The sequence below is a fragment of the Pelobates fuscus genome, chromosome 3, assembly GCF_036172605.1.
Source record: "Pelobates fuscus isolate aPelFus1 chromosome 3, aPelFus1.pri, whole genome shotgun sequence".
NCBI classification, from domain to species: domain Eukaryota; kingdom Metazoa; phylum Chordata; class Amphibia; order Anura; family Pelobatidae; genus Pelobates; species Pelobates fuscus.
The window spans coordinates 397,776,416-397,789,052 of record NC_086319.1 but is presented as its reverse complement, the minus strand read 5'-3'; the positions used below and the strand labels follow the sequence as shown (position 1 = coordinate 397,789,052).

At 39.0% G+C, this 12,637-nt stretch overlaps 1 protein-coding gene across 1 annotated transcript in view; it reads right to left on the bottom strand.

Moving 5' to 3' along the window:
• The window catches only part of LOC134601895 (extracellular calcium-sensing receptor-like), a 47,586-nt gene extending 40,841 nt beyond the window's left edge, over positions 1-6,745 (bottom strand). The window contains exons 1-2 of the mRNA XM_063446399.1: positions 6,522-6,745; positions 3,634-3,925 (exon numbers count right to left, since the gene is read on the bottom strand). Of these exons, the coding sequence (XP_063302469.1) occupies positions 3,634-3,925; positions 6,522-6,745 (516 nt within the window). The remainder of the gene's footprint in view (positions 1-3,633; positions 3,926-6,521) is intronic.
• Between the last annotated feature and the right edge of the window lie 5,892 nt (positions 6,746-12,637).

The following is a 12,637-nucleotide window of genomic DNA, read 5'->3' as shown; positions in this document are numbered from 1 at the left end:
TAAGCGAAGTCTACAAAGTAAAACAGTACCCCCATGTACAGGTTTTAGGGTGTCTTGGAAAGTTACAGGTTTAACCCCTTAAGGACCAAACTTCTGGAATAAAAGGGAATCATGACATGTCACACATGTCATGTGTCCTTAAGGGGTTAAATACAGTGCTAGCGAATTAAATTCTCTGGACTTTCAGCCTGGGTTGTCAGGCAGGTCCCCCAAATTGCAATCAATAAAATTACTTAATTATGTAAAAATATTACGTAAATATGCATGTAGAATTTAAATATGTATACATATTTATATATTTGAAGTCTACATGTGTATTTATGAAATTATTTATGTAATTATTTATATGAACATATGTATATTTCGAATTCTTTTTATTTATATATATATATATATATACATATATATATATATATATATATATATAAATTCATTCTAAGTGTGTTTTGATATATATATATATATATATATATATATATATATGTATATATATATCAAAATACAGTTAGTATAAAATTATATATATTTTTATTATTATTTTATTATTTTTACTTTTTTATTAATTATTATTTATTTTTATAATATATATATATATATATACAACATATATAGTTTATATACAAATTATATACGTGTATAATTCTGCACCAAGTGTATTTTTATATTAATAAATGTATATATTGGGGCGGGGCCTGACCGCGGACAGGAGCAGACGCACATTGCAGCAGCTCCTGCATATTCACGCTAAATGCACTAAAATTACAAGGCGCAGAGCCAGCAAATCGGCAAAATCGGACCTAATCATCGAAGGGGACTCTCTGCACTCCAAGCAGATACCACGCATGTGGACTTCCGAGCCGGTTCTGAGCAAACAAATTTTGCGGCCTAGCAGCATGGTCGGCCCGGGGGAGACGGCCGCTCTCCCGCCACCACAACTCAAGGCTGATCCCGGATTGGGTTCCTGTCCCCCCCCCTATGGACCGGCGGGGGTTATCCCGGTCCCCACCGACCCGGCAAGTATGCTATCAGCGTCTCCTACTGCCTACCGCATCGTGGGCTCCAACTACACCGGGCCTTACAAAATAATGGACACATATCACTCACCAGGGCCAATACCTCAACAGCCACTACTCACGCAGATACCATACTCACCCGATTCTGAGAGAGACTGGAACAGCGCTCTACTGCCCAAATACCTCCTACACAAGGAGGGAAAGCAGAGGGACCTGAGGCCATGAAGCGGAGTGGGCCTGTCCTGGGCTCAGCACCATGCTCAACCCATGCTCCACGTGTTCAACGCCCACCCGGGCTGAGGGCCATCCAGAGTCCCCCTCCGAGGCAACACCCGCACCGCCGGAAGGCCACCCGCCGCAGGCGGCGGAGGAGGAAGATCAGGGCCTTTCATGGCGCCCGCACAGGGAGAGACCCGGACCTGCGGAATTCCCGGGTCTGCAGGACATCAATGCCGACCCCATACCAGGCCTGGGGCTGGGGAGAGGCCTCATTCTGCCCGCGGATTACCATCACTCCCCGAGCACTTCAAGCATCGGTTTCCAGCCCGCCAAGCACCGGGATCGGCTGACAGCATGGTCGGAAGATGGAGTCCAGCCTCCCACCCATGGAGGACCTTACAGCAGAAGGACTTACTATACACAGGCGGACTCTGACTCACTGCTACCGCAGCACGTATATATCACACACATGAGACACACACCACTTACCACTCCACCTCACTATGATACCATACTCCTATCACATCACTTAGTCAATATTGCAGGAATGGGGCTGCTCTTCGAGGGCATGGATTCCCACTTACACCAACAGCACTGTGCAGTCTACAAGCATGACACCACAATCACTTCACTGACAGCACAGGATGCCGGCAGCATTAATGCCTACAACGTGTGCTAAGCCCCAGGCTGCCTCACCATTCAGCTGTCCGGGATAGGAGACACATTACACTACACCACACCACACGCTTGCCGATCAGGTGGCTTTAAGCACCATCAAGTGGGCCTAAACATGCTATAACCCCACTTACTATATCTCAGCCTAAGCTTGACTAATTGCAAAATTGCAATCTCTTTTTGCATGCTACCATACATACAGCTTACTCATATGTGATTTTTGTATTGCATGTTTAATTTATCAGAAAATCTAATCTGCCCTATGACTATAGTGGGGCAGACCGCAGTCGATTCACCTGTTTACTCAGTCTATAAGCATGACTGCTAGAACAAGCTGGTTTAACACTTAGCATGTAACCTTGCCCACATTGGTACTATGATAAGCAGAGTTTAAGTAATCTCTTTCTGTTCCAAAGCTACAATTTAGCCTAGCTCGTTAGAATATGTTTACTTATTCTAGACATGTAGCAGTTTTTCCTGGAAGCACACTATAACTCATGTTGATACCCTTGACCTGTTTGTTTATATAAAAAATTGTATTGTATATATGCTTATTGTTTGCACCAGCTGTCGTGGCAGTGCAAATTTGATTGTTCACTCTATGTACAAATAAAATAAAGAATTTAAAATATATATATATATATATATATATATATATATATATATATATATATATATATATATATATATATATGTGTATATATTAATAAAAAATACACTTAGTATGAAGTTATATATATTTATATATATATATATATATATATGTATATAGATATAATAAATGTGTGTGTATATATATATATATTTATTTATTAACGTTATTTTATTTATTTTTTAAACTGTGTTTTTTTAACTTATTTTTATCTTTTTTTTCACTGCCTGTCAGTTCAGGCGGTCCACCTGCTAGCAGCAGTATAGACACCTATTGCGGCCATGTGACCGCTCTTTCAGGGGGGAATAATCACTCGGGGGCCCAGCAGTGATGGGGGTATTGCACAATGCCTGGACATCGAGGCATCGCTGCAATACCGTTAGAGCGACTGAAAGCGATCATGATGCTATTGAATTATAGCAAGATAAAACCAAGCTTTCTGCATTCCAGAGTGGTGTCTTTCTTGATGGGCTATGAGTGAGGACAGGGCCTCTGGATATGGTAGAAGTGTGGAGTATATGCACGTTTTCTTTGTTTATGACGTACACCTTGTTCATTGTGTATTTTTTCTACAGGTTATGTTATGCTGGTTTTATGTTAAAAAAAATGGCCACCTGTCACCTTACCTTGTTCTAATGGGAGCTTCCTGGTTTCAATATACTAAACTAAGACATGTAAACACATTTTTTTAACAACTGAGGCATGGGGATGGACACTATACACTGACTGTTAAACACTATAAATTGTATGTATAACTATGTGTATCTCCCCAATATTGACAACTCTGCTGTATGGCTCAATAAATCTATTTATTCATCAACAGAACTCAACAAAGTCATGCCCAGGCGCAACAACCACAATTAGGTAGCCATATTTTAATTTTAACTGACAAAAAAAATTCATTATGCATTTGAACAGTCATTATAATAATGATTGTACAATATAGTATCTAAAAGCTGTCATAGATATAGGAGGGATTTAATCAACCTGTAATCTGAATTCAGCTAGAAAATAAAATATTGTTAATGTTGCAATAACTATTTTTGCATTATGAACAGTAAACATATGTCTTACCTGTGGGTATCGGTATAACCCTAGGATATGAGCTATCAGCATGGAGTAAGTGGACATGGAATGACCAATAATAGCTGCCAGGGGAGTATTTTGACGGCATCTATAATTTGGCAGAGATTGACCTAGGCCAGTAAGCATCTGCAGGGTGCCTCCTATTGCCCTCTGTAGAACTGTACAGGAATCATGGATCTCAAACCCCAGTGTGATATTGGGTAACAGACCTGGATTCTGGTTGACTTCCATCACAGCAAATCTCATCGCCTGGATATACTGATAGGTCTCGAATTGGAACCTGTGCGCGTATAAAAGGAGCAACAGAAACTTGACATCATATTTGAATGTTTTTTTTCATAAACCTAAAAAAGATTTGCATTTTATCTCCTTTATATTGATTTTTTCGGGACTAACTTTATATATTCAGCAATTTAATTCTATGAGTTAACTATTTTCTTTATCTACCTTTCTTTTCTGTAAAATAGCACATTACTTATTAGCCATAGACAGACAGAACACCAGCAGGACAGACAGACAGATATTATAGCAATGTTGAAAAATGCAAAGTTGTGCACTTTGGCGTAAAGAATGCACAATCATCGTATACCCATAATGGAAGCGAATTAGGGATAACAACACACGAAAAGGACTTGGAAATTGTTATAGACAACAAACTATGCAACAATGTGCAATCTCAATCAGCAATGGCTACAGCCAGTAAGGTTTTGTCATGCATGAAAAAGGGCATTAATTATCAGGATGAGAATATCATTTTGCCTCTTTATACAGTGCCTTGCAAAAGTATTCACCGCCCTTGGTATTTTTCGTGTTTTGTTGCCTCACAACCTGGAATTAACATGGATTGTTTGAGGATTTGCATCATTAAATTTACAGAACATGCCCACAACTTTGAATATATATATATATATATATTTTGTGAAGCAAACAACAAATAGGACAAAATAACAGAAAAAGTCAAAATGCATAACTATTCATCCCCCCTAAGGTCAATACTTTGTAGAGCCACATTTTGTGGCAATCACAGCTCCAAGTCACTTTGGATAAGTCTTTATGAGCTTGCCACATCTTACCACTGGGATTTCTGCCCATTCCTCCTTGCAAAACTGCTCCAGCTCCTTCAAGTTGGATGGTTTGCACTTGTGAACAGCAATAATTAAGTCTTACCACAGATTGTCTATTGGATTGAGGTCCGGGCTTTGACTAGGCCATTTCAACACATTTACATGTTTCCCCTTAAAGCACTCAAATGTTGCTTTAGCAGTGTGTTTGGGGTCATTGTCCTGCTGGAAGGTGAAACTCCGTTCTAGCCTCAAATCACGCACAGAGTGGTACAGGTTTTGCTCAAGAATATCCCTGTATTTAGCACCATCCATCTTTCCCTCAACTCTGACCAGTTCCCCAGTCCCTGCTGCTAAAAAAAAAAATCAACAAAGATGGTGTTCTTTGGGTGATGTGATGTGTTGGGTTTGCGCCAGACATAGTGTTTTCTTTGATATCCGAAAAGTTCAATTTTAGTCTCATCAGACCAGAGCACCTTCCTCCATACATTTTGGGAGTTTCCCACATGCCTTTTCGCAAACTCAAAACGTGCCATCTTGTTTTTTGCTGAAAGTAATGGCTTTCTTCTGGCCACTCTGCCATAATGCCCAACTCTATGGAGCGTACGGCTTATTGTAGTTCTATGTACAGATACTCCGGTCTCTGCTGTGGAACTCTACAACTCCTCTAGGGTCACCTTAGGTCTCTGTGCTACCCCTCTGATTAATGCCCTCCTTGCCCGGTCCTTGAGTTTTGCTGGGCGGCCATCTCTTGGCAGGTTTGCTGTTGTGCCATGTTCTTTCCATTTGGTTATGAAAGATTTGATGGTGCTCCTGGGAATCATCAAAGATTTGGGTATTTTTTTATAACCTAACCCTGACTTGTACTTCTCAATAACATTGTACCTTACTTGTTTGGAGAGTACCTTGGTCTTCATGGCAGTGTTTGGTTAGTGGTACCTCTTGCTTAGGTGTTGCAGCCTCTGGGGCCTTTCCAAAAATGGTGTGCATATGTAATGACAGATCATGTGACACTTAGATTGCACACAGGTGGACATCATTTAACTAATTATGTGACTATATGCACATGCCAATTTTCTAAAAATAGTTTTATGTATATATTTTTCTAATTTCACTTCACCAACTTAGACTATTGTGTTCTGATCCATCACATAAAATTCATATTAATAAAACATTGAACTTAAGACTGTAATGTAACAAAATAGGTAAAAAGTCAAACTGGTCAGAGTTGAGGGAAAGATGGATGGTGCTAAATACAGGGATATTCTCGAGCAAACCCTGTACCACTGTGCGTGATTTGAGGCTAGGACGGAGTTTCACCTTCCAGCAGGACAATGACCCCAAACACACTGCTAAAGCAACACTTGAGTGGTTTAAGGGGAAACATGTAAATGTGTTAAAATGGCCTAGTCAAAGGCACTGTATGTTAAAACCAAAAAGAAATAACAATATGTAATGGAATGTATATGTAATGCTTAGAGTCAGAATGGATCTGCTGAATAGTCAAAGAACCATCCTAGTTTAACAAATGTGAAGATAAATAGGTAAACCCTAATCTATGAGTGTTGGAGGCCTCCTGGTGACCTACGTTGAAAAGTGTTTATTTATTTTGTATTGCATTAGAAGCCAATTATGCCTTTATAGTTCACATTTCTACCTTGTAAAGAAAAATAATGAATAATGGTATGTTACATTAGATTCTATTTGTTTCCTAACTGAAATGTGTATGCATGATTTTCTCTACCATCTACCCTATTTTAAACAGGACATTATCAGACCAGAGAAAAACATTTGTTTAATAAAAATAAGTCTCACTTTGTGCAGAAAGCAAGGGGTGGTTTCTCTTTGTAGGTAAATTTAGGGTATATTTTGTCCACATGAATAGGCATCACCCCACCAATTATAATATCTCCAGGAGCTGACATGCCTGCAAGTTCAGTGCTGGGTAATCTGCAGCCCTGGTCAATTGAATTTACTATCTGTAGAACACAGAAGACAATAAATGTCCACATGGGCTCCAACATGCCAGACAAAACCATTTAGCTGCTTTCTCGACCACTTAATGGAAGCACAATATATTCCCAAAATGTTCTAGGTTAAAGCGCAAGCTCTGGAAAGGAAAACAAAATATAAATAGAGTATGGATCATAAAATGAATGTGTTCTATCTATGGAACATACATTGAATTACTTAGCTTGGTCAATATGGTCTTTCATCTTAGTCAGTGTGGTCTCTAAATTTAGAGGTATTTTCTATAAAGGATATATCTGAGAAATTGAAGAAATATGGCAGTGAAAATCCAACACGTTTTAAATCATTTTTACAACAATTTAATAAATATGAACAGATTAAAGAACAAAAATAACAGATACTTCACAATACTTTGACACATCTCCCTTATTGTATTCTATTTCTATTAATCATGTTGAAAAATAAGTGTGCTTGTGTTGAACAATACAATCAATCAATGTCACTCAAATATCCTCAGAACATCACTAAAGGCATTATATCTAAATTAAAGCCCAGGATAAAATACAGTGAACATTAAGCTCTAATTCTATCTTAGAAGAGATAACCTCAGCTCGTGTTAGTGAATAGCAGTTCTCCAATTAACATCTAAGGGGACATCACTATTCAACATGCTCATTTCTTAAAACAAAATCCAACTCTATAATTGCTATGACAAAGAGATCTCTTAGAAGAGCCCTTTAAAATGTTTCTGGTAACAATACTTTAAACATAACCATATTGCTTAATGTACAAAATATTTTTGCTAAAACACAAGACTCAATTCTCTAAAATATGAGTTTAAATTTTACACAGAAAATCAGGATTAAATAGAAAGCTCAGTTATGTTTTAAATGTGGTAACGCAGGTTGATAAATGAAAAATAATATGAATATATAAAATGAATGAAAATTTATTTTTTAAAAGATGTACACAGATCTGTTCTATGTTCAAAGCATTTCAATGCACAAACAAATCTACACATATTCATTGCTCAAGGTTGTAGGTTACACTTACGTCATTCTTTCTCCATCTCAAATGATTTCGAAGTGAAACCTCATGTTATAGTCACAGCGAGGTGACCGTTCATGGATAAATAGAAGCTACGTCTCAGCATGTGAATAGATTGTACACCCGGGAATTTCAATATACACTTCTCTAGTTCTGAGATTGATGCCCTGGGTGGTATGGCAGTCTTGGGATTAAATACATAGTCTGGGAATTTCTTATTCCCTTATATGGGACAGACACTTTACCTGCTCACGGTTATTGACTCCAGTGGGTATTGTTTGGAATTTAACATTTTAGCCCAAAACAACCTAAGGAAACACAGCTGACCAATAGAATATTCATTCTGGGCCTAATATGTGAAATGCACAATACACACTTTAATTAATAATCATTTATGATGTGTCAAAATATTTTGTCTCAAACACTTTGCAAATGAACAATAATCTGCTCTTTCCATTTTTACAGCTAATTTAGTAAAACACTAAATTAATAGTTTGTGTGATTAGACATCTATTGTGAAAGTTAAAAATAAATTATTTTACAAATATAGATATGTATTTATATAGGTAAAATAGAGTATTTTAGTGATTTCATTTTTATTACAGAAATTATACCCTTGCCACCCCACCCCTCTCCCCATGAAGGTGCAGAAGGGGTTAAAAACCACTTCTGTTACTTACTTCGGTCCAGCGCCGATGTCCCTCGGCGCTGGCTCGGGTACCCCTTTGTTCTTCGTTAGCCGTCGGGAAAGACCTAATGCGTGGCAATGACCACACTTGCATTAAGATTTCCCTATAGGAAAGCATTATATAATAGTCTTGCCTTGTTTCTGTACTGGATACATGTCTGCTGCAGAGCCCCCCTATCCAGTTCCTGGGAGGTCTGCATATCATCAAGCTCCTAGCTCTTGGGATCCGCAGTAGCTGAATCAGGGCCCTGGCATGTGGCCGCAAAAACGCTGGTGCTCAACACCAGGGGGCGTGTGGCTACCCTGCCCCAGGCCCTGATAGTCCATTTCCACGCTGAGGCTCCCAACATAGATCAGGTATACTAGGTCCCGGTCACCGGACCGCCACCCCTGACAGGTTATTAGCAAATTAATCACCCTCCAATGTCATCTTTAGTCCATCCAGCCTCTTATGATTGAATGTTGGTCTGCAGTAACTGTTATAATGTGTGCAACACTCAATTCTGTCCACACATTCTGTCCACACATCTGCCTACTAACATCCTCTCACACAGAAAATGCTTTATAATTTGCTGATTTTGGTGGAAGATTCATGATTTTAGGATTCTGCCCGGCTGTCTTGACATTGTTCCTTTGTGTCCCACTTTTGAGGACACCAGGGAGATGTCATTAGACATACTCATGCTCTTCTCAGGGCTTTAAGGCCCTACAATGAGCACCAAAACACTGACTTGATAAAGGCCAAAATGTTGTCTCCACTTCCTTATTTCAACTAAAAAGACTGCCTTTTAGAAGAAACCTCAGGTGTGCCTGGATATTTCTTTTTTTCATATAATGTCTTCAGGGGTTGACCCTCCCCTTCTGGAGCACCCCTTTCTGGAGCACCCTGTAGGAAGTATTCACCCCTTTTTTAGTGTGTGCATTTTACTCTTGTTTTTTTTTTTGTAAACACCCTCAGTGGGCTGGCCTGGATGATTGACAGGCACTGTTGTAGAAACATCAGATGTATGAACACACTTAGAAGATAATATGGCTCTGACTGTGCTGGAATAAAGACCTATCTGGGTACATGCAGGTCGTCCAAAGTAGACTTTTAATGAAACACAGCGGCACTGCCAGCAGTCCGGTTATGGTTCATCCAGTATTAACTATAGTCATTTAATTTCCTTTGGAGAGAGAGACCATGTTTTCATTCATAGTGAATTACAAAAAACAATGCTTAAGAGAATACTGTGAATGAACAACAGCTCATGTAACTTGCCCTTCGGTGGATCCTTATTCAATTCTCAAGTTCGTTTTTGCTCATCCTGTGTCATTACAGAGAGAACCTAAACCATTTGCATGTCAGACTGACCCCACCAAAAATGGTGATACATATCCAATATGCAGACCAGCTCCCTCTGCATGACAATCATTTTAGCCCTATTAGACCTTATCATTGAGGTATAGCCAAAACCCCATTGGGCACAGTGAGCAAATGTCCACTTCTGGATTACCCTTTCACCTTATGGAAAGCAAAAAAAAAAAAAAAACCACCCACAATGAATAGTAAATAGGTCAGACTACATACAATAATACATTCACTGATATTTTGATTTTATTTGGTGAAAGACACAGCGTCTAGTCATTGTAGGAATTCCTTTCAAGTACATATAATAGTGTTGCACTATAGTTCTCAAATATATCCACTGCTTTCCTATTGTTGTGCCCAATAATTATCCAAAGTCTCTTTGCATTTTGTCTGCTAAAATTATGTACTCTCTCCACAGAAGTGTGTTTTTTTAACCCTTTAAGACCGGAGGGCGTACAATTAAGCCCTATTTTAAGCGTCTCTAAACGCCGCCGGTTGTAATTGTACGCCCTCCGGTCTTTTCTTACTTACCGCGGTTGGGGGGACTCCCAGGGAGCCCCCGCAGCACATCCGTCCTCTTCCGCCCCCCCCCCGACCATGTGAGAGTGAGGTCCTTGTGAGGACCTCACAATCACATGGCCGGGTTAGCTGGCTGCTGCATTGCCAGCAGGGGGACTAACTGTAATGATAGTTAGTCCCCCTGCTGGCTGGAAATCAAATTAAAAAAATTAAATAAGTGTAAAAAAAAACAATTATATACTTAGATCATATATATATATTATATATGTATGATCTAAGTATATATATATATATATACCCCATATATATATATACCCCTATGATGGCATACCATTTGCAATAGTAGACAACCCAAGGTATTGCAAATGGGGTATGTCCAGTCTTTTTTAGTAGCCACTTGGCCAGTGTTTGTGGTCAAATGGCTACTAAAAAAGACTGGACATACCCCATTTACAATACCTTGGGTTGTCTACTATTGCAAATGGTATCCCATTATGGGTGTAAATTTATTTCCTGAGCTACTATACAGTCTCAAAGGCAACGTAACTAATCTGATGAATTTCAATTTCAAATGTAACACGCTATATTTGACCCTGTAACTTCCCAAAACACCATAAAACCTGTACATAGGGTACTGTTTTACACGTGAGACTTTGCTGAATACAAATATGTGTATTTGCAGTAAAAGCAAACAGTATTATGACATTGACAGTTAAAAGGTCATGTAGAACTAAAAAATAACAACATTTCTTATTTCTCCCATTTTTTCATATTAAATTATGTTTCATAGCTAAATATTTGATATTAAATGAAAGCCCTGTTTCCCCTGAATAAAATTATATATAATAAGGGGGAGTGCATTTAATATGAAAGAGGTGAATTACGGTTGGACAGACATACAGCGCAAATGGCAGGTTTGGTTTACGTTTTGTTCTGTTCACAACGTGTACATTTGGCTCAGTCCTTATGGGGTTAAAGCATGTGTGCTTGACTATTCCAGATTTACAGGGACTGTGAATACCATTGTTGTTCAGACTGCTCAAGTTTCCTCTTCTAACTATGATCAGGAGATTATTTTAACAAAGTGCATAAAATTACAGTAAAAGCAAACAGTCACTTAAAGGGACACTCCAGGCACCCAGACCACTTCTGCCCATTGGAGTGGTCTGGGTGCCAACTCCCACTACCCTTAACCCTGCAAGTATGATTATTGCAGTTTTTTATAAACTGCAATAATTACCTTGCAGGGTTAACTCCACCTCTAGTGGCTGTCTACTAGACTTCCTGCACTTCCTGCATCATAGCACAGAAAACCTGTGCTAGAGCGTCGCTGGACGTCCTCACCCTGTGTGAGGACCTCCAGCATCGCTCAGTTCCCCATAGGAAAGCATTGAAAAGCATTGAACAGCATGCTGTGCATGCGCATTAGGTCTCCCCGGCCGGTGGGCGGGATCAGTCTTGCCCACCGGCCAACCTAACACAGAGGAGGAGCAGCGGCGGAGGAAGAAGCAGCAACGTGGGACATGTCGCTGCCTCTGGTAAGTTACTGAAGGGGTTTTCACCCCTTCAGCAACCGGGGATTTGGGGTGGGGGTAGGGGGGGGGGGGGGTGGGGAGAGAGAAGGGACCTGCAGTGCCAGGAAAATGAATTGTTTTCCTGGCACTGGAGTTTTCCTTTAACCCCTTAAGGACACATGACATGTGTGAAATGTCATGATTCCCTTTTATTCCAGAAGTTTGGTCCTTAAGGGGTTAATACACTTCATGATCTATGGCATTTAATCAAAAGTTGATTTCCTTTGACATGCACAATTTAAACATATATATACAATTGTCAGCTAACTACATAGTAGTTTAGGAAGACTAAAAAAGAATTTGGAGGAGAAGAAAAGGAGAAGGAAAAAGGAGGAACTTTATTCAAAATAATTATTGGTCTACAAACTGAACAAATATGTATATAAAAAAAAACAGGCTATACAATTTTAAATCTAAAACTACCCAAAAATATGTTATAAAGACATTTGTATGCTGTGATCTTATTAACTTTGAATTGTTTAAATTGTGTCAAAAGAGCCTACTTAAGATTTACATGAAGTGCGTTAAATTACCCTTTGCTGTTTGTGTTCACCTTTGTTTTTTCCTCTTATTCAAAATCAATATTCTTCATGAATTCATTGAGTTGATGGAATATTTTTCTGCCTTTGATTATTTTATGGAGTGCAGTAACAATTTTTTTCATTGAACTTCCCCTATTATTGTGTTATGCAAAGAGAATTAACGTACACAGTGCAACATATTTTATTGTAATGCAAACATGGAAGCTCTTTGCAAGACGTTATAATTTGTTATTACAAGT